At 53.3% G+C, this 25,277-nt stretch overlaps 1 protein-coding gene across 1 annotated transcript in view; it reads left to right on the top strand.

Annotated features, from left to right (window-relative positions):
* HTT (huntingtin) overlaps positions 1–25,277 on the top strand; it is a 123,957-nt gene that overhangs the window by 21,055 nt on the left and 77,625 nt on the right. Inside the window, exons 3-12 of the mRNA XM_068974776.1 lie at positions 2,708–2,828; positions 5,324–5,383; positions 5,756–5,835; positions 7,642–7,780; positions 12,948–13,089; positions 13,757–13,935; positions 17,774–17,978; positions 19,140–19,187; positions 22,677–22,757; positions 24,480–24,841. Coding sequence (XP_068830877.1) covers positions 2,708–2,828; positions 5,324–5,383; positions 5,756–5,835; positions 7,642–7,780; positions 12,948–13,089; positions 13,757–13,935; positions 17,774–17,978; positions 19,140–19,187; positions 22,677–22,757; positions 24,480–24,841 — 1,417 coding nt within the window. The remainder of the gene's footprint in view (positions 1–2,707; positions 2,829–5,323; positions 5,384–5,755; positions 5,836–7,641; positions 7,781–12,947; positions 13,090–13,756; positions 13,936–17,773; positions 17,979–19,139; positions 19,188–22,676; positions 22,758–24,479; positions 24,842–25,277) is intronic.

Raw genomic sequence — 25,277 nt, 5'->3', positions numbered from 1 at the left:
TTAGGCATTTCGCTTCGGGAGCTTCTCCTTAGGAGAGCGTCCAGTGACACTGGTGCAGTGCTGGCCAGCCGGTGAAACAGTGAAAGATAATCTTCATGGCTTACCTACGGGGGGATTGGAAAACTTGGTACGCTTACAGAACGGAATATTAGTTAACTTTATTAAAGATGATTTATAGATCTGTGACTAGGTGATATAATAATATGATAAAAATTAAATTTAAAAATTACGAAGGACTTTTGCTTCTGACTAAGATGGTTAGATGGCATCACCGACTCAATGGACATGAGTTTGAGCAAACTCTGGGAGAGAGTGGAGGACAGGGGAGCCTGGCGTGCCACAGTCCACGGGGTTGCAAAGAGTCGGACACGACTGAGCGCCTGAACAACAACGACAGGTTCATCATATCCCACAGAATGAGCGCATCTCCACACTTCCTGGTTCGCCTTTGGTAGCCCAAGGCCACCATGGGGGCGCTCCTCCCAGCTCCGAGCTTGCAGGCCCCGCCAGACTCTGGGGTTGCAAAGGCACGACTGAGCGACTTTCACTTTCACTTGGTGGTAATATCAGCTTCCATCTGTTCAGGGCCAACATGGTGAGCCTGTTTCCATTGTCTTACTGGTAACCTGTGTGAATCTTTATATTTAAAATGTATTTTGTAGGCAGCAAATACTGGGTCTTCTCATTTGATCTGAAACTCTCTCACATTTCCTGTCGTTATTGATAGAACTAGGTTATCAGCTGCAGTGGGTCTCAGCTGCAGCGTGCAGGCTCTTCACTGTGGCAGTCGGGCCTAGCTGTCCTGCAACACGTGGGATCCTAGCTTCCTGACCAGGGACTGAACCCATGTCCCCTGCATTAGAAGGCGGATTCTTCATCACCGGACCACCAAAAAAGTCCCTAAACCTAGGTTTGAATCTGCCACTGTGCTGTGACTTCCCTGTTTGGCCCATATGCTCTTTATTTGCCCTTTTCCCTGTTTTTGCCTTTTGGATTAAATATTGTTTGGGTCAGCTTCAGTTATTTTTCTCACTGTTGGTCATGTTTCCCTGCTTCTTGGCATTCCTGACCATTTCTGATCAGATCCCAGACCTTATAACTTCTATCTTGCTGGGTGCTATACACTTTTGAAATCTGACGTTCTTGAAGCTTGCCCTGGAATGTAGCTGTGTTGCTCTGAAGGACTAGGACCGTCCTGCATTCTGCCTGCAGGCAGGATCAGAATAGCGTCTCACCTAGGGCTGAGCTTAGCCCTGTTGTGAAGGCAAACCTTTCTGAGCAGCCGACCCAAGGCGCCAGAAGGATGAGGTTTCCCCTCTGGCTGGAAGAGCAGGAGCTCTTCCCACACTTGGAGTTTCAGCACCTGCTTCCTCCAGCCCTTTCAGCTGACTCTACTGCAGTCCCAGCCACTCTGCAGCAAGACTCAGCTGAGACCTGAGGGCTACGCGGGTCTCAGGGTCTCTCTGTGCAGCTTGCCCCTCTCTGGTCTTCCCCCATGGGCCCAGCCACCCTGCCTCCTGAGGCATCAGCTCTGTCTCCCAGTCTCAGCAATCGTGGGCTCTCCCGGGTTTCCCCTCTTCATGTCCTCACTGGGAAACCCCCTCCAGGCAGTCATGTGGGGAAATCCTGAGGCTCATCGCAGTAGCTTTCCATTTATCCAGAGATGCCTAATACCTGATGCCTTGAAAACCACAGTTCCATGCATTTTATCATTATCGGCTGCTTTAGGCAGGAGGGAAACCCCGTCCTTGTCACTTGTTCGGTCGCTAAGTCACGTCTGACTCTTTGTGACCCCGTGGACTGCAGCACGCCAGGCTCCCCTGTCCCCTGATGTAGTTATTGGAGAGTGTCTTAAAAGCATGGTTAGAAGTTGTACATAAGCCCACTTTTTTTCTTTTTTAAGAGTTGGGATAGGACGGGCGCGCGACACCGCGAGCCTGGCTTGATTCGCTTGCGTAGCGCGCTGCGGCAGTAGTGGCAGCCACACCTGTGTCGTGTCGTCGCCGTCCCTTTTTGTGTGTTGAGAGCAGTAAAGAGCTAGTCTCTTAGCAACTTTGACGTTTAGAATGCAGTATTGCTGACTGCAGGCACTGAGCTGTGCGTCAGAGCTCCAGGTTATCTCCTAGTTACAAGTAAGCCTGCTTTTTCAGCTGTGAATTTTATGGAATCTCTATACTAGTATTTCTGTCTCCTTCTCTCTCTCTCTTTTAAAGACGCATTTAATCACTTAGTTTTGGCCGTGCTGGGTCTCCCTTCCTTCTCGGGCTTCCCTCGTTGCCGCACTCGGGCTCAGTGTCGTGGTGCTTAGTGTCGGGCTTAGCTGTCCCCGCGGCATGTGGGAGCCTCCCAATCTTCCCGGACCAGGGAGCGAACTCGTGTCCCCTGCATTGGCAGGTGACGCTTAACCACTGGGCCACCACGGACGCCCCCAAATAAAATATTTCTGATGAAAACTTTGTGTCTGAATTCAGATGTGTTGTAAAAAAGATTGTTCTTTAGCACACTAATTTCTTCGTGTTGATTACATGTTGAAGTAGTATTTTTGATACATTGGGTTAAATGAAATATATTATTAAAATGAATTTTATCTGTGTGTCTAATATGCTTTTTCTGTTCCAGAACCCCACACAGGATACCAGAAACTTAACTGCGTTTCATCGTCCTGTCTCCTCTTGGCTGTGACAGTCTTTCTTCTTTTTTCACTTAGAAATTCTCCAGAATTTCAGAAACTTCTGGGCATCGCTATGGAACTTTTTCTGCTGTGCAGTGATGATGCGGAGTCAGATGTCAGGATGGTGGCTGACGAATGCCTCAACAAAGTCATAAAAGTAAGCACCCCCTGGACGGCGTCCTCTGAGACGCGGTCACTGTGGCTAAGAGGAGGAACCATAGCTTGGCGTTCTTTTGTTCTGAGCAGTGGAGTCCTGTAGGGCGGCTGCACTTTCTAATCTAATAGTGTGTGGTTTGGAGGCACTCCAGTGTCTGCCAGGGTGCTGCCTGTACCTGCCCACTCAGAGGGCACGGGTTTCCTCTCATGCCTGCGCAGGGCGTAGGGCAGGGATGGGTGCTGACAGTGACCACTGGGGACCTTTGGACCGAGTGTCACTCTGCTGAGAAACTGCGAGGCCCCGAGAAGGCAAGGGGCCGGGCAGTGGGGTCCGCTGTTGATGTCTTTGTCCCCCAAGTCCTGGGTCAGGCAGGACTGTTCACAGGGAAGGACGTGCCTTCTCTGGTCACTTGGCTGGCGTTCTGGCGGGAGTTGGTTTTAGATAGGAGATAGGAGTTCCCAGAAAAGGTTGGTGAAGCCAGAAAGCCAGAGCCACCTGGGTGGGAGGTGAGGTGGGGAGTGCGGGGGACGCCTGTCCTCTTTGCTCAGGCTTTCCTGGTGCAGAGTCTGTGCCCGGGATCCCCGCAGCTTTAATCCCCTTTGCCCTTTTCCTGCTCTCTGCTGGCGTTGAAGATGAAGCTCTTCTTTCCTAATTCTTGCTGCCTTGGGAAGCGGCCCTTGTTCTCCTCACTCTGCCCTTCTCCTCGTTCGTGCCCCCAGCCATCCTGGGGGTTCCGCTGACACTGTGCTCCTGCCGTCAGATAATGCGAGTCTCAGATGCGGAGCGTGTTTGTACGGAAATGGCTGAATGCATGGTGTGAGCTCTGAGCTGGGAGGTGTTGGCAGCTCATCACTGCAGCCTGGAGGTGGAGGTGATTTCTGTCTGGGGGGCAGAGGAGGCTCCCCGGAGGTGGTGGCAATTAGGTGACGAGAAGATTTGGGACCTTCTCTCTTTGCGGCTCACTGTGTGGCATGTGCGATCTTGGCTTCCCCAACCAGGGATTGAACCCGTGCCCTGCTGCAGTAGAGGCAAGGAGTGCTCTAGGGACGCCCGTAGGGCCTTCTTACCCCTTGCAGACGCACAGAGGAGGGGGACTCTGCCAGGGCGTGGGAGACGTTGAGGATCAGTTCAAGGGGCTTGCACTTTATTTGGCAGAGAATGAAGGAAGGGAAGAGCTCTCGAAGATTTGTAACCGGGTAGTTCAAGTAGCCAGGTGGTGCCTTGTAGCCTGCTTTGGACAGGAGAGAGACTGTCCAGAATCCGGGAGGGCGGCTCGGTGTCCAGGGAAGAGGGGGGCCCCTGAGCCAGTAGGAGGTGCTGGGGTGCGAGTGAGGAGCAGGGGCCAGGCTGTCACGGGGCTGGCCCTGGCGGCTGTGTGTCCCTGGTATGGGGGTGGGGACGGGAGCAGGGAGGGTCGGGGGGCACATTAGCATTGCCAGTGAGTGAGCGCCCGTTGACTGCTGTTTCACGGCTTTGGAGTGTACTTTTCTCTTGTAATAAAATACATTTGACGTTAGTTTATAGAGCATTTATAAAGTGAAACAAAACTTGGATATGCCTTCTACTTTTACTGGCCAAGCAGTGTTTTACTATGTGCTTGTCCGTTTTGATGTGCTCGTTTAAGGGATTGTAGTCCAAACTGAAACAGTAGAGTTAGAATTTTAAAATATCGGAGGCATTGTTCAGAACCTCCCAGAATATGACCCGGTTCTGATTTTCAAGCTTGCTGAGCCACTGTGACTTTTGCGAAGACCGGTTGGTCTACAGATGTCACGTGCTTATATCACGGGAAGGGCAGAGGCCTTTTCTGTGGAGGTTTGGGTGTATCTTCCCTAGCTTCTTCAGGCTTCTCCACGTCTTTCCTCGCTTCTCGTGGCCAGGCCATTGGCAGTGCCGTTTTGGAGGAGCGGGCTCTCGCGGCTGAACGCGGGGCACGGAGGCCTTTCCGCCTTGGGAGCCTTCTCCAGCACGGACTCTGGGTCCCTGGGTTGAAGTTGCCCGTGTGGCCATTTTGTTGGTTTGACTTGTAATCGAGCAACAGGGGCAGGGCTCTGAGGAGCCTGTGGTTCCAGCAGATTTGTGTGTCGCTGGGGCCCTGAGGTGGGGAGGACCTGTGCATCGCGGGAGGACCAGACCTTTGGGAAGGATGCGGCTTCTGCGTGGAGAGGAGTGTTCCCGTGCCAGAATCAGGGCTCTGACCTTGGGTATCCACCTCCTGCCCTGCTGGCTTTGCAGACTCCAGGCCATTGCTCATGTTGGATCATCATTAAAAATGATGATTAAAGAATGTGCTTTAATGATTAAAAGATGTACTTTAATTGAACATGAGAGCTTTAGAGTGAATTTGAACTTGCTGCCGCTCAGTCGCTTGGTCGAGTCCGACCCTTGCGGCCCCGTGGACCGCAGCACGCCAGGCCTCCCTGCCCTCCACCGTCCCTCTTGGAACTGCTAGTAGAACATATCTTCCGTGACAGATCTCCTGTGTTTTCTTGTAGGCTTTGATGGATTCTAATCTTCCGAGGTTGCAGCTAGAACTCTATAAGGAAATTAAAAAGGTGGGGTTTTGTTTTTCATTATTGAAAAAGCCTGTTGATCCACTGTATTGAGCAGTGTATGAAATTTTCTTTTATTTGATAAGTAAAAATGTGAGAAGGAAACAAATGCCGTTTGGTAAAGTGGACTCTGTTGTTTTACTTTTCCTCAGAAAGTTGCTCCTCGTTACTTATTCGATGAGATGGGACTTAAAACGGTAGTTTTAAGAAAAAAATCTTTATAATTTCATCCCATTAAGCCTTGAAATCTCAAAAGCAGGTGCACTGAGCGGCCTTTTCTCTGGCGACGGGAGCGAGCAGCGGGAGGCGCCCCTGCGGGAGGGCCCGTTGGCGCCGCTGTCGCGGCCCCTCCGTGACTCTCGCTCTTCTCCTCAGAACGGCGCCCCGCGGAGCCTGCGCGCTGCCCTCTGGAGGTTCGCCGAGCTGGCTCACCTGGTCCGGCCTCAGAAATGCAGGTGAAGTGGACGCTCTGGGTCATCGCTGTTACTGCGGTTTTGGTCGGGGCGGCTCGGCTCAAAAGCCGCTCCTCTGGAGGTCTTCCCCGCCCCGCTGCCTGAAGCCGCCCGCCGCCTCCCGCTGCAGCCCTGCGGCCGCTCCTGTCCTCACAGCCGCCGCGGCTCAGAAGCGCTGGCACACGGGTTCGTTTTCTGCCCCTCCCTCCCCGAGGGACGCAGGAGCCAGCGTCCCAGCGCAGCGGGCGTCCCTGTCGCCCTGCGGGGGCCCAGCCCGCTGCCGGGGTCTGCTGGGGCAGGAGACTCCCTGCTGCTCAGCGTGGCGATTACAGAAAACCATGTCTTTGTCTATCACATGGGTTAGAAATGCGCAGTGTGAAGAAAGTTTTGACTGATTGATACAACTGTATCTTTTTCTTTAATTCATTAGTTTCCTTTAATTGGAGGACAATTCCCTTACAACGTTGCGGTGGTTTTTGCCATACGTCGACATGAATCACCCACGGGTGCACGTGTCCCCCATCCTGAACCCCCCTCCCCCTCCCTCCCCACCCGTCCCGTGGGTTGTCCCAGAGCACCGGCTCTGAGCGCCCTGCTTCACGCATCGAACTTGCCCCCGTCCTCTGTTTTCGCATGTGGTAATGTACGTGTTTCAGCTGTACGTGATTCTCTCAAACCATCCCACCCTTGCCCTCTCCCATAGAGTCCAAAAGTCTGTTCTTTACATCGGTGTCTCTCTTTCTTAATGGATTGAAAGCCAAAGGAAGGACCACGGTTTTAACTCCTTTCTCGTCTCTGTGACCGGCAAGACGTGCTGACGTCCGTGGATGGCTTGGTTCCCTGCGGAACCGGTGGAGTGGCAGAAACCCTCTCCTTTGACACCAAACAGTGACCTGTTCCACGGGGTCAGAGTGTGATGCGAGTCTTACACGACCGTGGACGTACAGTCACTGGGGAATCTCTCTGTATCACCTTGCTCCTTTACTGACCTTAGTTTGAAAACTTCTTATTAATACATGTCTGAAGCAATATATCCCAGGTTTTCCACATAGAAGCCAAAGTGACCTTAAAACTGTGATTGGGTCATGCCATTCCCTTACTTGAACTTGCCACTCGTTTCCCACGGCTGTTCAGAGAAGTCCAGGCTCCGTACGAGGCCCAGGGAGACCTGGCCCTGGAGCCCCGTCCCCTCAGACACTGCTGCCTCACTGGCCCCCGTGGCTTCTCTGAAAAGTCGAGCGTGTGCTGTTCAGCTGTCTGGCATGCTCTCCCCGTGGGCCATCCATCTCTTTCTCAGAGGGCGGCTCCCTCCCTGTGCGGTCCCAGGGGTGCCCCCTCCCAGGGGTGCGCCTGCTTGCTGCCTGTCTCTGCCTCTAGAGGGCGCCCCGCCTGCGCCCAGCGTGCCTGCGGCTTCAGCTGGGACTGCTGCTCTCCAGCCCCGCACTGCCGGCTGCGCTCTCAGGGGCGGGGCCTCTCACCAAGGCCTTACTCAGTGTGGATGCTCAGAGAAACACTGTGCAGTCCTCCCTGTTCAAGAAAGCTCCATTCTCATTTCTTAGTGCTTTCTTTCTGTTACTTTCTAATCTAAAATCTGACTGTTTTAATGGCTATAATAATTTGCTGCAGAGAATTTTTAAAACAAGCTACTGATTGGTCTGCACTGAGTCTTCCCGCTGAGGTTTGTTTATTCTCCAGGAAGGACTCTTGCATATAGACATCGGCTTTTGCCTAACAGGCCCTGAGCTGGTCGCTCGTGCTCCTCACTGAGGTGGACCTGGGAGAGTGACAGGGGCTCCTCTCCCGCCGCAGGCCGTACCTGGTGAACCTGTTGCCCTGCCTGACGCGCACAAGCAAGAGACCCGAGGAGTCCGTCCAGGAGACGCTGGCCGCAGCGATCCCTAAAATTATGGCTTCTTTTGGCAACTTTGCGAACGACAATGAGATTAAGGTATGAGTGTTGCCTCAAGTCACAGGCGTGTGAATGAGTCTTAGTGGGAGTCGCGCTTTTGCACAGATAGGCATTTGAGAGTGCATCATAATTTGGATTATAATTCTTTGAATTCTTAAAGGCATACAAAGGGCCTCTTTCCCCTTCTGCCTTCTTACTGTGGGGTGAAAAGTTGAGCAGGGAGACAGTTTATAGAAGCAAGTTCAAAAGGCATTTTGCCAGAGCAGACTGGTTTTGGTGTCCAGGCTTGATTGCCTAGCCTGACTGAGGCCAAGCGGCAGCCCCTGAACTGCAGGCAGAGCCGGCACCCCAACGGTGTCCTCTGGGTGTGCGTGCCCGCGGCCGGGGCACCACTCAGCCGCCTGTTTGTTTGCGCCGCAGCGGCAGTCTTCAGCCCCTCTCTCGCGTCCTGTCCATTGTGTCCTGGCACACGCTCTGAGAGTTGCCAAGAGTCCTGACCTTCTCCTCTTAGTGGGTCAGTCCTGTGCCAGAGTTCCCTCGGTACTTCCCTCTACATTTCTAAATGACATGCTTACATTGCAGGTTTTGGGTTTTTTATGTATGTATTTTACAGTGGAGAAGATGCGTTTGGCTCTAACCCTTCTTCCATCTTTTCACCACAGTGAAGCACATGTTCGGTGTGCACGTTGCTATCCCGAGTTGTGGTCACAGCTAGTCCTGCTCTGTGTTGTGCTTATGTTTCTTTGTATAGCGTTGCGGTGTTTCTGGGGTCAGCAGTTGCCTCTTTTTCGTGTGCTTATTACTCTCTGGCGCGCTCCATCTTGTCATGCCTTCTGCTGGCGCTCAGCAGAAGCTTGCAAGCGTGTCTCTGCGCTTGCACGCGCGATGGCTGATTAACCAGCCCTGGCTCCTCCCCTGGCCGTTGTGGGTCCTCCGGCCACCACTGCAGCCTGGTGGGCTCCTTGGGTCTGTCCTACAATGTCTTGGCCTCCGTCAGAGGCCTGCTTGCCCCGCCGGGTCCCCGTCTCTCTAGGCTTACTGCTAGAGAGGGGCTGTGCGGACAGTCTCACTGGTCAGAAGGCAGACTTTCCCTCAGCTTCTCTCTTGTCTCTGTGCTGGCGTCTGTCTTCTGCTCTGGCGGCCTCTCCGGGACCCCGCCCCTGCGGGAGATGGGGAGCGGCGCCCACGTCCCGAGCTGTCTGGGCGGGAGGGGGCCACGGCAGTCCGCCTGGGAGCAGCCCGGTGTGCGGCTGTCTGTCCCCAGGCCCAGGCCACGCTCACGGGTCTCTGGGCCCCCGCACCCGAGCTCTCCATAGAGCTCTGTGGCTGGGCTTGCTTTGGGCGGTGGCTTCTCCCCAGCGCCTAAACAGGCTCGTTCGGGAGCGCCTACCGGGGGCCGCTGCTCACTCAGTTTCCTCTTGTTCGCCGCCCAGCTTCCGCATTTGCGAATGCCTCTCGTCTGCCATTGCCCCCGTCCTGCTCTTTTCACCCTTGTGAGTTCATGCCTGTGACACCTTGTGCCCAGGTTCCTATGAGGTGTCTGCACGGTAGAGGTCCATGGGTCTGACCCAGCATGTTTGATCAGAAGCTGCTGATGGGGCCCTGCTGTGTTAGGTGTGGAGACTCTCGGGCTTTTCTTTGGCTGACGTGGAATGCAGACACAGCACGTGGGCGACACGTGCCTCCTCAGCTGGGGCCACAGAGCGAGCCCGTGCTTGGGCCACCGCCCGGGTCTGCACACGCAACGTTAGCGGCCCCGGTGGTCTCTGCCAGCCCTCCCTGTCTGCGTTCCCTCCTTCTTCCCCAGGACTGGTCACACTGGCCTGGCGTCTAATGCCAGAGGATCTGTCTTTAAATTGTAGCCGTGGAGGATCTTATGGTGTGTAAGTCACAGCCGTGGAGGGCCTTGTGGTGTGTAAGTGTGTAAGTCACAGCGTGTAAGCCGCGGCCGTGGAGGACCTTACAGCGTGTAAGCATGTAAGTCACAGCGTGTAAGCCGCAGCCGTGGAGGGCCTTACGGTGTGTAAGCATGTAAGTCACAGCGTGTAAGCCGCAGCCGTGGAGGGCCTTACGGTGTGTAAGTCACAGCGTGTAAGCCGCAGCCGTGGAAGGCCTTACGGTGTGTAAGTCACAGCGTGTAAGCCGCAGCCGTGGAGGGCCTTGTGGTGTGTAAGTGTGTAAGTCACAGCGTGTAAGCCATAGCCGTGGGGGGCCTTGTGGTGTGTAAGTCACAGCGTGTAAGCCACAGCCGTGGAGGGCCTTGCAGTGTGTAAGTGTATAAGTCACACCGTGTAAGCCACAGCCGTGGAGGGCCTTACGGTGTGTAAGCCGCGGCCGTGGAGGGCCTTACGGCGTGTAAGTCACAGCGTGTAAGCCGCAGCCGTGGAAGGCCTTACGGTGTGTAAGTCACAGCGTGTAAGCCGCAGCCGTGGAGGGCCTTGTGGTGTGTAAGTATGTAAGTCACAGCGTGTAAGCCGCAGCCGTGGGGGGCCTTACGGTGTGTAAGTCACAGCATGTAAGCCGCAGCCGTGGAGGGCCTTGCAGTATGTGTGTAAATCACAGCGTGTAAGTCACAGCGTGTAAGCTGCAGCTGTGGAGGGCCTTGTGGTGTGTAAGTGTGTAAGTCACAGCGTGTAAGCCGCAGCTGTGGAGGGCCTTGCGGTGTGTAAGTATGTAAGTCACAGCATGTAAGCCGCAGCCGTGGAGGGCCTTGTGGTGTGTAAGTCACAGCGCGTAAGCCGCAGCCGTGGAGGGCCTTGTGGTGTGTAAGTATGTAAGTCACAGCGTGTAAGCCGCAGCCGTGGAAGGCCTTACGGTGTGTAAGTCACAGCATGTAAGCCGCAGCCGTGGAGGGCCTTGCGGTATGTGTGTAAATCACAGCGTGTAAGTCACAGCGTGTAAGCCGCAGCTGTGGAGGGCCTTGCGGTGTGTAAGTATGTAAGTCACAGCATGTAAGCCGCAGCCCTGGAGGGCCTTGTGGTGTGTAAGTCACAGCGCGTAAGCCGCAGCCGTGGAGGGCCTCGCGGTGTGTAAGTCACAGCGTGTAAGCCGCGGCCGTGGAGGGCCTTGTGGTGTGTAAGCGTGTAAGCCGCGGCCGTGGAGGGCCTGGGGTGTGTGCTCTCTGGGTCCGGCCCCCTCTGCGCAACACAACTTGTGAGAGCCCTCCCTGTCGCCGTGCGTGTCCCTGGATCTTGTGGTTTCTGGAGCTGCGGGCGTTCCCTTGGGTGAGTGTGCCGCAGCCGGGCCCTGGACTGGGGGTTGTCTGAGTGCTGGTGTCCCGAACGCTGCCGCGCCGTCCTTGCGCAGGTCTCCTGGAGCACGGGTCGTGACACCTGGAACCGCAGCTGTCGGGTGTGAGTGTGGATGCTTCCGCTTCGGCAGACACCGCAGAGAGCTGTGCCAAGCACTGTACCAGCTCACAGCTCGTCATCGGTGGCGTGGGCGATCGCGGCAGCTCCCTGTGCCACCGGACTGGAGCGTCAGCCCTTTTTGGTGATGTCATCTGCTGAGTGCACTCTGCTGCTGCGTTTGGTTGAACTTCCGTTTCCATTCCCTGAAGTGCTCTTGGCTCCAAAGTGGAATGGCTTTCGTGTCTCTTTCCTTTTGAAGTGCTCTTGAGTACGCGTCCTGTCTGTGTCTGGAAGACTGGAGCTGTCTTACCCTACTGTCTAGTGCTCTTCCTCCTCCGCATGAGAAGACCTTTAAGGATGGTGCGGGGACTTCCCTCCAGCTGCCTTTACAAGGCTTTCTCGGGACTGTGGGATTTGGACCCAAGAACGCTGCCTGGAGCGCGCAGATTCCGCTTTATTATTGTTCCAGACTTGAGGTTCAGTGTGGGCTGACACGTCCTAGTGACGTTTAGTCTTCATTCTGCGTAGAAGTGTGGGCTGGTCAGGATGAGTCTCAGCTTACTGTTTCCATGATGATGTGTGTGTGTGATCTCACTGAAAGGAGTTCTTTAAGATGCTCTCTGTTTGGAGCTCAGAGTGTGTCAGAAATAGGTTGAGTGGCTTCTCTCCAGGTGTTTTCTCTGAGGAGAAACTGTTGGCCGTGGTCTCCTGGGGGTGTCGTGTGGCTGGGGGTCTGGTCCCCCCCGCCTCTGGTTCCAGAGCTCTAATCTGGGAATTCACAGTGTCAGTGAGCCGTGAGAACCAGTTAGTGCTGCCACCCTGTTCGGGAGAAGCTCGCTTATGAGTCGGATGCCGCTCTGCTGACTTGTGCTCGTTTGCCGACAGGCACACCTTCCCCGGTGGCGTCTGCGTGTCTCTGACTGCTCAGCCGTGCTCCTCACGCACCCAGCAGTAACAGGGCCAGGTCACTGCCCAGAGTGATGGGGATAGACCTTCTTAAGCAGCACAGTCACCAAGCTCATGCAGCTGCGTAGTCGCTCCCTTCATTCTTTGGATATTTTTGTGAAGACCTAAATGGGCATCGTTAGAAGTATAGCACTGTGTCCTTTGGAGGCACAGTAACAAAGTCTCTGATTTCTTAGGAAGATAACTGTGAGTGTGTGGTCTCAGTTCAGCCGTATTGCACGTTTCCAGGCCTGAGAGTGTCTCTTAGTGGCTTTCGCAGCAAGTTGACAAGCTGTCATTTAGGCATTCTCCTCCTGGACTTCGTTATTTGTTGATTTTTTTTTTTAATTACGTTTATTTTACGCACCACTACTCACTCACCCTGGGCTTCCCACACAGCTCAGTGGTAAAGAATCTGCCTCTGCAGCACAGGAGACGTGAGTTTGATCCCTGGGTGGGGAAGATCCCCTGGAGAGGGCAGTGGCACCTTACTCCAGTGTTCTTGTCTGGAGAATCCCTCAGACAGAGGAGCCTGGCGGGCTGCAGTCCAGAGGGTCGCAGAGAGTGGGACACGACAGCAGCTGAACAGCAGTGGAATCTCCCTGGCCCTGGCTGCAGACCTTGCGGGGACGTGTTCTGCAGAACTGAAGGCTCTCACTCTCATGTAGGGACGTAGACGCTAAGCAGGGCCCTCCTCGCGGTTCATAAAGAACTGAAGAGTCTGCACACACACATAGCAGACTGCTCTGAGGCATCCCACACTCGAGGGGCTTCCATTCAGCTCTGGGGAAGTCTCCAGTGGCTAATGCTTTATACTCTGCGAGAATTTGGAGCAGGTCATGCTTCTCTGAAATACGTGCTGAGTTTCCCAGGAGCCTTCTCTTCCGCCCACTTGGGTTTGGCTTCCACAGGTGCTGTTGAAGGCTTTCATTGCGAACCTGAAGTCCAGCTCCCCGACCGTGCGGCGGACCGCGGCGGGCTCAGTGGTCAGCATCTGCCAGCACTCCAGGAGGACACAGTACTTTTACAGCTGGCTGCTCAGCGTGCTCCTAGGTGAGGCCCGACCGGCCAGCGCCTCGCCCCGGGGTGTGGGGGCCCCTGGCATCTTCCCGAGATAGGCCTTTGAAATTCTTTACTGTCTAGCAGCCCCTCTTCAGCTTCCTGACGGGGTCCTTCAGCCTGGCCAACAGGGAAGTGTGCAGGCGCGCCGCCGGGGCGGCGCGAGGCCTGGGGAAGCCTCTCCCTGCCCTCCTCCCCGGGGCAGCAGTGAGGATGCGCCCGGCGGGGCAGGGTGGGAGCCTTCCTGGGACTGGCCCTCCAGGCTGCACACCGCACGGCCTCTGTATAGGCCCTGGGTGCAGGGAGCCCGAGCCGCAGGGCCATCTGGACGGCTGTAGGCCTGCTGCCCGGGCCTCCCACCCTGGGGTGGCGGCAGGCACCCGTCCCGGCAGGTGGCGCAGGCAGCACCTGGGCAGCGGATGTGAGAGAGCTGCCTGGCTTCCCTCGCTGTGCAGGGGCCCCACTGAGCCGGGGGCCAAGTGCGCCCCAGCAGCGCCCCTGGGTCTCTGCTCGCGGCCCCGTGCTTTTCTGTAGTGATGCTTGTGCCGTCTGCGTCCCCCCGGCCTCAGGGTGCCGCTCGGGTCTCTTCCTGTTAGCAGAGGGTGCTGCGGGCTCCCAGCAGCGGGTCCGCTGTGACGCAGTCTCGCTGCGACCTTTGTAGGTTTGCTGGTCCCCGTGGAGGAGGAGCACCCCACCCTGCTGATCCTTGGCGTCCTGCTTGCGCTGAGGTCCTTGGTGCCGCTGCTGCAGCAGCAGGTCAAGGACACGAGCCTGAAAGGCAGCTTCGGTGTGACGCGGAAAGAGACGGAGGTCTCCCCCTCGACGGAGCAGCTCGTCCAGGTAGGCAGCCCCTGAGCTCCGCTCCGGTGCCTGTGCAGACAGGACCAGCGTTCAGAAACTCGGCTCCTTTGGAAGAGAAGCAGCCTGGAGAGCAGAGGGTTATGAGTGTGGACTCTGGAGCTGGACCTGCTGGCTCAGACCCTAGGTCATGACTCCAGGTCCTCGACCGTTGTGTGGTTGGCAGTGGAGTAAAATGAAGGTGTTTCTCACGAGGTTTTCAAGATGATTACATAAGCCCCTTCGGAACAATCCCAGCCCTTGTGTTATTTCATCTGCGGGTGTTTCACATGGATCCCTGTAGATGAGCACTCTTTGTTTCTAATTTTAAGGACAATGCCATTGTCACACCTGAAGGAAAGAGCGCTTTCTTAGCATCAGATGCCCGCACATCCCTGTCACTTCGTTCTTCTGCTCTCTGGAACCAGCATCCGAATGAGGCGGGCTGTTAAGGGCGTCCGTCTCTTTGATTTCCCAGTCCCCTTCCGTGCCTCGTTTCTATTAGAGTTCATTTTTTGAAGAATCAGATCATCAGTCCTGTGGAACTCCTGGCAATCTTATTTTTATTACTTGACTTTCCACTGTGTAAATTAACAGTCCTCTTTGCTGTCTGTATTTGCTGTAAACCAGTAACTGGAGTAAGAGGCTTATCAGAGTCAGTGCACGTTTTATAACATGCATGTCTGAGTTCAGTACTACCTAGACAGGATTTTAGAGTGAATATTATTGGGGCTGTGTACTCAGAATTTTTTCTGATTTTTTTTTTTTTTTTTAAGAGGCTTCTTAGTCAAACGTTTGGAGACCATCGGCCTCATGGGGGAAGCAAGCAGGCATTCACTAAATAGCACGGCGGGAGGTGTGGTGTTCTATAGAGTGCATGGTGCAGGGGGGTGTGGACAGGCCATTAATAGCTGATGCTCTGCGGTGAGTAGGCTTTGACCAGGGACAGAAAGTTGGGAGAAGAGCGCTTTTCAGACTGTAGCCTTCGCCCGGGCCACAGAGTGAGAGAGCGAGAGTGTGTGGGCAGGGGTGAGCTGGGCGAGCAAAGGCATCCAGGCTCTCTCATAGGTCAGCTGGGATGCTGGGGGAGGAAGCGGTGAGAGGTGTGCAGAAAACTGCTGAGCTGGAACAGCAGTCCTGGGGGGCCGAGGGAAGCGCTGTGGGGGGTGGCCGACTTCCTTAATGGCTGCGTTTCTTCAAGGTGATTAAACGCTATGGCGCCTTGTCACATTAGCAAGCTAGGTGAGAGTCTCTCTCAAACATACCTAATCTGTATTCTTTTGACTAATGGCCATTTTGAATTAATTTATTTTGGTTAAGAACTTCAACTTAACTAATTTAGTTTGGCTAGGTATATTTAAATAGAATTTAAAGTAATCCTGGGCCTGACTAAACTGTTAAGCAAGTCTGGGCAAAACACAGATATTTCTAGATATGCAAGAATTCATTTTGCTTTTAATGTACACTTTTTTTCTTTTTGTGTATGCTTTAAAAAAAATTATTTGAAGATGCATTCTAGCAAAATGAGAAACACATGCAAAAACCCTGAAGCCCTGAGACCTGGGAAACACAGCTAACCACGAATGTGGTGGGAGCCGTTCTGAGATGGCCATGTGCAGTGGGCCGTTCAGATTCTTTATAGAGACAGGAGGTCCAAGGAGCTCCCTGCGGCCATTGTCATGACAGAGCTGGAACAAGGGGAGGTGTGTGTGTGTGTGTGTGTGTGTGTGTGTGTGTGTGTGTGTGTGTGTGTGTGTGTGTGTGTGTGTGTGTGTGAGAGCTGGAACAAGGGGAGGGGTGTGTGTGTGTGTGTGTGTGTGTGTGTGTGTGTGTGTGTGTGTGTGTGTGTGTGTGTGTGTGTGTGTGTGTGTGTGTGAGAGCTGGAACAAGGGGAGGGGTGTGTGTGTGTGTGTGTGTGTGTGTGTGTGTGTGTGTGTGTGTGTGTGTGTGTGTGTGAGAGCTGGAACAAGGGGAGGGTGTGTGTGTGTGTGTGTGTGTGTGTGTGTGTGTGTGTGTGTGTGTGTGTGTGTGTGTGTGTGTGTGTGTGTGTGTGAGAGCTGGAACAAGGGGAGGGGTGTGTGTGTGTGTGTGTGTGTGTGTGTGTGGCGGGAAAACCAGGCAGAGAAAAGGTTCTCTTTCAAGCGATACAGGACTCAGTTCAGTTCAGTTGCTCAGTCGTGTCCGACTCTTTGCTACCCCATAAATCGCAACACGCCAGGCCTCCCACAGGACTAGTGATAGTGAAACAATTCTTTCTTCTTGGGTCCGGTCACATTAATAGGCTTTGCAGTGAATGATGTTCAGTCGCTCAGTCGTGTCCGACTCTTTTCGACCCCATGGACTGCAGCACGCCAGGCTTCCCTGTCCTTCACTGTCTCCTGGAGTTTGCTCACTCGTGTCCATCGAGTCGGTGATGCCGTCCAACTATCTTGTCCTCTGTCGTCCCCTTCTCCTCCTGCCTTCAGTCTTTCTTAGCATCAGGGTCTTTTCTAATGAGTCAGCTCTTTGCATCAGGTGGGCAAAGTATTGGAGCTTCAGCATCAGTCCTACCAATGAATATGCAGGACTGATTTCCTTGAGGATGGACTGGTTTGATCTCTCCAGTGTCCAAGCGACTCTCAAGAGTCTTCTCCAGCACCACAGTTCAGAAGCATCAGTTCTTCATGAATGAGGTTAATGTGCACATTTTGAGGTAGATACTGGTTTTTTAATTCAGTATTTAGACTCAACATCTAGGCAAAGCACAAGTGATTTAAGAAGTTATATCTTAGTGTGTAATGCAGCCCTTAATAACACGAAAGCGCTGACTATTCCTCAGAATTTGGGAGGAGGCAGATGAGGTCAGGGAGCGCAGGGTATGCGTTTCCTCTGTCCTTGGACTAAGAAGCCAGGAGAGTCTTTGCTCAGAGCAGACAGGTCAGAAATCCCAGCTTAAGCTTGTGAGCTGATTACACAGGGCACGGGGTCATGGGCCAACTCCCCAGCTCGTAGCAGGAGAGCAACCACAGACAGTATGTGCACAGCTGTGTTCCAGGAAAGCTGTGTGCAGAACAGCTGCTGGGCCAGGTTTGCCCTGGACTGTGGGTCACAGACGTGTGACCTCGACTTGGGAGGTGCCCATCAGAAGAAGCAGAGACATCACATGATTCAAAGTAGCCACCTTTGAGACTTACCTTATACACTGCTATACTATAAAAAATATGTATTACTTTTGTGATATCACAGATTGGGCTGCCCAACTTAGCAAATAAAAATAGAGAGCACTGGCTACTTGAATTTCAGGTAAGTCACCAGTAACCTTGTTGTGTAAGTAGGCTGGAAGTCGCACGGCTCACAGTTACACTTCGGAATTATTTATCTGAAATTTGCATTTAACTGGGCACGCTGTGTATTATCTGGCGCCTCTAATGAAGAAGAAAGGGATAAGTCCACTTTGCTCGCGTAGAGTGGTGAGGTGCCTCTAAAAGCTCTGGAAGCCCTCTCTCGGTTTCTGTGGCCACTGCTGCTTGCTTGGCTTGTGTGTCTGAGGAGCTGTGCGCGTGGTGTGTGTGGGACTTGACTCTCCTTTCCTGGTCCCCAGTGTAGGGAGAGGGAGCTCTCCATTACCAGGCTTCTCCTCTTGTGGGAGCGCTCTGCTTATTTTTAAGGAATTAATACAACCGTGAAACAGTCCCGGGACTTTAGAAAACCATGGAAGCGAATCAGCTGGTAGAAGAGAGAGAGATGTGTTCAGGGGGAGAAGGCACACATTCTCACAGCAGAAGAGAAAAGCCGGGCGCCTGGAGCCTGGCACACGGGGTCAGGGCCATGGCTGGCGGTGATGCGGTGCTCCTGTTTCTAGGTGTACGAGCTGACCTTGCACTACACCCAACATCAGGACCACAACGTCGTGACCGGGGCCCTGGAGCTGCTGCAGCAGCTCCTCCGAACCCCGCCGCCCGAGCTCCTGCGCGTGCTGACCATGGCGGGCGGCGTCCGGCAGCTCGCGGCCGCCAAGGACGAGCCCGGGGGCCGCAGTCGGAGCGGGAGCATCGTCGAGCTGATAGGTAGGGCGTTCGGACGGCCACCCTGGAGTCCACTCTGCCGTGACTCGGCCCTCTCCTGAAACTCGCGCGTTGCTGGTGAGCCACGGGCGGCTCAGTCGCTCGTGACACAGGTGTCGTCCTTACTCCTGCACCCGGGAACGGGGGTGGTGCGGGCGGGTGAGGTGAGGCCAGCACGGACGCCCGGCCTTCTGACCCGGCCTGGGCCGCCTCCACGTGGCAGGTCATCTGTCGGGGAGCAACAGCACTGGCGCTGTTTGCCCGCGACGGGTCCTGGGGTCTTCCTGGGGCCCTCGGGGCCTTTGCTGCCCTCTGGGCCCTGCTCTGCAGTCCCACCTGGTTCTAGGCAGCCCTCTGTCCCTCCTCCCCCGGCCCCTCCTCCCCCGCTTTGCTCTTTTTCCTTGTGCTGTTGGGCACTACACGGCCCTGACCCCGCCACATGCTGCTGCTGCAGACCCCCCTGCTTGACTCGGACTGGCCACCAGGGAGCTGGAAGTCAGGGGTCCCTGACTGGTCCCTCACTGGTCCCTAAGTGGCAGCCTCTGGACCGGGTCTGGCTCAGCAGAGGCTTCTGGGCCACTGCGGACCGGCTGCACCAGGCCCTGCACGTGGGGTCTGCTTGGCGCAGTGCGGGCAAGGTGGCCTTCACCGTCGGTACTGACCAGGGAGGCTGCAGCTCCTGCCTGCAGCCTCATGCGGGCACAGTGTCTGCCTGAGCCCCATGGAGGATCTCTTGCTGTGCCAGTCCACTAGGCTTTGTCCTGAGCTGTCCTTCCTCTGTGGGTGCATGCCTGACAAATGGTTGCTGTCCAGTGATCTAATTTCTAATGACTGTGTCTAATGAAAATGTTGATTTGATTATTGGTTGACCAAATCATCTGGGTTTTCTAATGTTTTTAGTTTGGCTTTTAAATGCACTTTGAGCTCTTTCGACATTTTAGGTCATATCTTTAGAACTGTATTTTTGAGTGCTAATGTAACTTTCAAGTTATTGAAATTAAAGTTATGCAGTTTTTATGTTACAGGATGGTGGTTAAGCACCACCTGTGGAAATAACGTTCATGTGTTTTCTAAAGTTGAATCAAGCTTGAAGATTTTCTAATTTTTTCTGGATTTCAGCCGCTTGGGACTGTACTTTAACCTGTCATTTTCTGTGACTTACAGCTGGAGGGGGTTCTTCATGCAGCCCTGTCCTTTCAAGAAAACAAAAAGGTGATTATTTCAGAAATGATTGTTGTTTTGAATCTTGCTGCTTTTTCAGTATTTCTCTGATGCAGTTGGCTATGCCTGTGCCTCTTCTCAGCAAGGTGATTGTGTGTATAAATGCAGCTGAAATCTGATAACCAGGCCCGAATAGTTCTGTTGGGTGGCTTCAGAAAGTTACTTGTGGATCAGAATTGGTTTATCTTCAATTTTTCTCTTTTTTGGGGGTGGGGTGCACGCCATGTGACTTCTGGGACCAGGGGTTGATCCCAGGCCCGGCAGTGAGAGTACTGAGAGCTCAGCACCGGACCTCCAGGGAATTCCCTGTCGTAAATTTCTCGCGCTTTAGGTGAGGGATCAGCAGACGTTTTCTGTGAAGGGCCAGGTGGTGCCCTTAGAGCCCTTTCCTTGCAGGGCTTCGGCTCTGTCCTGTGGCAGGAAGGTAGGCACGGATGATGCGAGGCTAACAGGCGCAGCTGCCTTCCAGCACAGCTTTATTTAGTTGCCGACTCCTGCTCCTGTGGGTTTTCTGTTTGTAAAGGCAGATCATCATCCCAAAGAAACTTGTTTGGTATTAGTCAGGGATAATGTTTGGTTAGTTATTTGGTTAATTTGGGCCTGGTTGTCATTTTCCAGCCATATTTACCTTTGTACATACCCACGTTTTCTGATATAATCATTTTTATTTAATCAAAGTTCTTCTGATACGGTCTGAAAGTTTTGGTACACATCAGTACTTACAGCACCAATTATTTTCTTCCTCTGCTCTAGATTTCCATAGGAAACTATTGCTGTTTTCTATTTTGAAATCCTAAAAGACTTCTTTTTTTTAAATTGACATATAAAAGCTAATTTTTTACATATAACATAACATGCTAGTCTGTTTCGTGTCTTGAGTGTTTAATTGAGACAGCCTAATGCCTAATATTATTTGTAGTGTTGAATGGGATCTTAATAGGAATAATATTTTAGTCCTGGCTGGATTAGGTAAACATTTCCTAGAATACTTGGAGTTAACAATATTTGGGTCATCATATGGAGAAGGAAATGGCACTCCACTCCAGGATTCTTGCCTGGAGAATCCCCATGGACAGAGGAGCCTGGTGTGCTACAGTCCATGGGGTCGCATGGAGTCAAACACGTTTGAAGCGGCTTTGCACGCATGCGTGCACAGATCATCATGGTGTGGGATCCTTTCAAGTTTGAGATTTGGGGGAAAACCCTGAGATTTCTTGAAAGCTGAAAGACTTCTGTCGAAAGCTCGTGTTTTTCCCCTTGGCCTGGGAGAAGACTTAGGTGTGTTTCCCACCTTGGCTTGGGAGGAGGCTTCAGGCGTGTTTCCCCCCTTGGCCTGGGAGGAGGCTTCAGGCATGTTTCCCCCCTTGGCCTGGGAGGAGGCTTCAGGCGTGTTTTCCCCCTTGGCCTGCGAGAAGACTTCAGGCGTGTTTCCTTCCTTGGCCTGGAAGGAGGCTTCAGGCATGTTTCCCCCCTTGGCCTGGGAAAAGACTTCAGGCGTGTTTCTCCCCTTGGCCTGGGAGGAGGCTTCAGGCGTGTTTCCCCCCTTGGCCTGGGAGGAGGCTTCAGGCGTGTTTACCCCCTTGGCCTGGGAGGAGGGTTCAGGCGTGTTTCCCCCCTTGGCCTGGGAGGAGGCTTCAGGCGTGTTTCTTCCCTTGGCCTGGGAGGAGGCTTCAGGCGTGTTTCTCCCCTTGGCCTGGGAGGAGGCTTCAGGCGTGTTTCCCCCCTTGGCCTGGGAGGAGGCTTCAGGCGTGTTTCCCCCCTTGGCCTGGGAGGAGACTTCAGGCGTGTTTCCCCCCTTGGCCTGGGAGGAGGCTTCAGGCGTGTTTCCCCCCTTGGCCTGGGAGGAGGCTTCAGGCGTGTTTCCCCCCTTGGCCTGGGAGGAGACTTCAGGCGTGTTTCCCCCCTTGGCCTGGGAGGAGGCTTCAGGCGTGTTTCTTCCCTTGGCCTGGGAGGAGGCTTCAGGCGTGTTTCCCCCCTTGGCCTGGGAGGAGGCCTCAGGCGTGTTTCCCCCCTTGGCCTGGGAGGAGGCTTCAGGCGTGTTTCCCCCCTTGGCCTGGGAGGAGGCTTCAGGCGTGTTTCTTCCCTTGGCCTGGGAGGAGACTTCAGGCGTGTTTCCCCCCTTGGCCTGGGAGGAGGCTTCAGGCGTGTTTCTCCCCTTGGCCTGGGAGGAGGCCTCAGGCGTGTTTCCCCCCTTGGCCTGGGAGGAGGCCTCAGGCGTGTGGATTTCCCTGGCACTGCCTTGTCTCGCCTTGCCTCTTGGTCTCTTTCTGAAGATGAGGCCATGGCAGGTTGAGGTTGAGATGTCTTTTGAGGGCTGGAATGTGGAATTTGTGCTCAGGCTCTTTGTCATTTTTGAGTGTGTGGCTGTTGTCCTTTAGAGCTGCTGGTGGCATACTTTTCTGCCGTAGCTGCAAGATCCTTCTTTTCAGGTGAAATCTGCCAGTATATGAGAGAGAGAGACAGAGCTGTTGGGTGTCAGATCGGGGTGAGGGTGGGGGGCCTGGCCTGGCCTGGCCCCCTTGTGGGGGGAGCTCCTTGGAACAGACTTGCAGAGTGCTGTTTCCAAGGACGGAGGCTGCTTTCGTTAACTCTGAATCCATAGGTTGGAGTGTTACTTGCTTTCTCAAGGTAAATCACTTGTTCTGTGATAAAGGGCTGTGTTATTTAGTAGATAAGCCAAGTTGCTGTGTTAGTTTCATCCAGATCTTGAGTTTCCTTTGCTTTTTCCTGGATGGGAGGAGGGCTTTAAAGTCATATCAGTGTAGATTTATGGAAGTATCACACCTGTGACTTAATCTTTGAAGAGGAGTGAAGTTAGAAATTGGAACTTGCCAGTAATTATTATGATAGTATCATTTAATGACATTTATATGTAAAGTAACCATAAGGATTTAATAATCCCACTTAAATCACGTTAAGACTGTTGTTTTCTTTTTTCCGTATTATAATTTGGAAACCGTTAACTGTAAAATGTATTTTTAGAATTTTGCTAAAGATGAAATACTAGTCCATCCTCCCAGATCATGCAGTACTTGAGTACTGGTTATCAGCAGTAGAAATCCACCAGGTTAAAAGATAATAAAAGTGACTTTTTCTTGGAGATATGACGTGAATATCCTGGAGGCTAATAGAATGGGTTCTAGCTATAACTTGACATTTTTAAGATTAAATAGTAAATAAATGATTTAACATTGACAATAGTCTTAAGCCAACTAATATTCATTGTTAAAATGTCTGTGGTGCAGGTCGAGCATCGTTGCTCTCAGCTGTCTCTCACGCAGGTCCATTGACGGTGACGGCGCTCTGAGCAGGGCAGCCCTGCGTTCTGTGTCGCCGCTCTAGAGGTCTGAGGCGCGCGGGTGTGGTGGCAGCTGAGAGCAGGGTCGGGTGTGCCGTGCGCTTCCTCTCGGAGTGCACGTCTGTCTGCTCTTCCAAGCTGTTCCTTCAGCACGCTCTGGACTCTGCTGTGTCCTTCCCTAGGGAAAGTGCTCTTCGGAGAAGCGGCACCCTTGGAAGATGACTCGGAGTCCAGGTCGGAGGGCAGCAGCCCCGCCTTCTCAGGTAGTGAGCCCCTTGCTCCTCTCCGCTGACCCCCTCCACCTCAGTGGGTCGTGCTCCTCGGAGGCAGCCGTGAAGCCAGCTTGAGTCTTCTTTCATAGTGTTCACTTTGAAGCACTACCTGTGTGTGTTCTTGGATCAAATATTTGCTATTTTCCTATATAGGATATTTTCCTATATCAAATACATGCTATTTTCAAGCTGTTTTAAAATTAGGTTCATACTCCCTGGGTGTAAGTCTTTTTGAGACGGGAATGGTGGGTAAAGTATCTCATGAATTGCATGGGTTGTGAGGAGGAAAATGGGATTAAAAATTGTCTGAGGATCTGAACCAGGAAGAAATGGAAAATAACAGACCAATTATCAGTATTGACATTGAATCAATAATAGCTTTCAACCAGCAAAGTCCATGATCAGATGGCTTCATAGCTGAATTCTCCCAAACATTTAGAGAAGTGTTGACACCCATCCTTCTGAAAGTGTTCCCAAAAATTGCGGAGGAAGGAACACTTCCAAACTCATTCTGTGAAGCCACCATCCCCCTGAAACTGAAACCAGGCAAAGCTACAGTCACAGCAAAATTACCGGCCAGTGTCGCGGATGAGCACAGATGCAGTCAAGCAGGGTTCTCCTGGGGGCGCAGGGGTTTCACTGTCCACAAAGCAGTCAGCGTGACAGACCGCAGGGACAGACGGAGAAGGTGAAGAGCATTCGAGAGTGGTTGGGTCTGTATAACCCTAGCCAAATGAATGTTTTTAGATAACTGAAAATAAGGCTGAAATGCAGGGAAAGAAAGTCTGAATACTTCTCAGTGGTGATTATTTATTTACTGGTTTATTCTACAAGATAGAACCCCATGGACAGAGGAGCCTGTCCATGGGGATTCTCTAGACAAGAATACTGGAGTGGGTTGCCATGCCCTCCTCCAGGGAAATCTTCCCAACCCAGAGATTAAACCCAGGTCTTCCACATTGCAGGCGGATTCTTTACCAGCTGAGCCACCAGGGAAGCCCAAGAGTACTGGAGTGGGTAGATTTTTTAAATCACAAAAATAAACTTAAAACATTAAAAAAAATTACGGTTATCCATGTGCCCAAGTCCTCACTGACCCCTGGCCTCCAGGAGTGACGTAGCTCACAGCTGGGTGTGGGTGCTTACGTAGGGTGGGGTTTCTGACTGGGGAGATGTGAAACTTGACGCTGTGGGGGAGTGGGCCTGGCTGAGGAGTCTTGAACGGGATCTGGGGAGATGGAAAGCCCACCTTCCGGAGCGCCGCTTGCTCCGAGCTCCAGGCTCTTGTGAGCGCCCCGCCTGTACTCCAGCGTGGCTGCCAGGGAATCACCAGAGTCTCCATGCCTCTCCGTACTCAGGACGGAGCAGCAGCTTGAGAGCTGGAGGTGGTTTGACAAATGTTGCTTGTCAAACTTGAGAGCTGGCGGTGAAGTGCCACTCGGGAATATTCATAGCATTTAAAAATATCTACTTGTGGTCCTTATTTTACCAACATAGTGATAGAGGAAAAGATAAGTAATCCAGTCAAAATGTTTGAAGGGTGCACTGTCTGTCTTACTTTTGAAATTGGCTAGTTCATATTTTCACTGTATTGAGGAAGTTTTGCAGCTAAAACAGGTGCTGACAGTGAGTTTGGGGCATTCTGCACATATTCGGTCCCCCGTTGCCCGCTCTCGCTCACCCTTTGAGGAGGGAATGTTCCTCTGTCTGCAGCCTCAGCCAAGGGTGAGGCCGGAGGTGAGCTGGCTGCCTCTTCCGGGGTCTCCACCCCTGGCTCCGCCAGCTCAGCGGCCGACTCTGCGGGTCATGACATCATCACCGAGCAGCCCCGGTCGCAGCACACACTTCAGACGGACTCGGTGGATCTGGCCGCCTGTGACTTGACGAGCGCCGCCACCGACGGGGACGAGGAGGACATCCTGAGCCACAGCTCCAGCCAGATGAGCGCCGTCCCTTCCGACCCCGCCATGGACCTGAACGACGGGACCCAGGCCTCCTCGCCCATCAGCGACAGCTCCCAGACCACCACCGAGGGGCCCGATTCAGCCGTGACCCCTTCCGACAGTTCTGAAATTGTAAGTGGTCAGAGGGGCGACCCGATTTCTGCAGAGGGGCCTTCCCTGGGCCCAGAACAGGATCCTCCTGCCTGTTTGTTCCACCCATCTGGCCCATGAATAGCGTGTAGAGGGCTCCAGCTCAGCTCCTGTCGCAGCTCAGCCCCATCGGAGACCTTCCCCGGAGGCGGCAGCAGGTGTCCTTTGTGCTGGACATGGAGCCAGAAGTTAGGCTAGCTGATGAGTGCGAGGGAGTGCATTTGGGTGGTTAGTGCCTTTTGGGGCACAGGGTAAGTCATCATTGTGAAGATCCTTAATGAGCCTGTTATTAACAGATCTGCAGTCTTAATGCAGTGTGATTAATGACAGTAATACTGTGCATTGTTTTAACACTGTCTGACTTTTCAAGAACCTTGACTACATAGTCCATCTTACAGAACGTGTCTCTAAGCACCCC

The sequence above is a fragment of the Capricornis sumatraensis genome, chromosome 7 (assembly GCF_032405125.1).
Source record: "Capricornis sumatraensis isolate serow.1 chromosome 7, serow.2, whole genome shotgun sequence".
Classification (NCBI taxonomy): domain Eukaryota; kingdom Metazoa; phylum Chordata; class Mammalia; order Artiodactyla; family Bovidae; genus Capricornis; species Capricornis sumatraensis.
The sequence above is the reverse complement of the archived record's forward strand: the minus strand, read 5'-3'. Positions and strand labels throughout refer to the sequence as shown.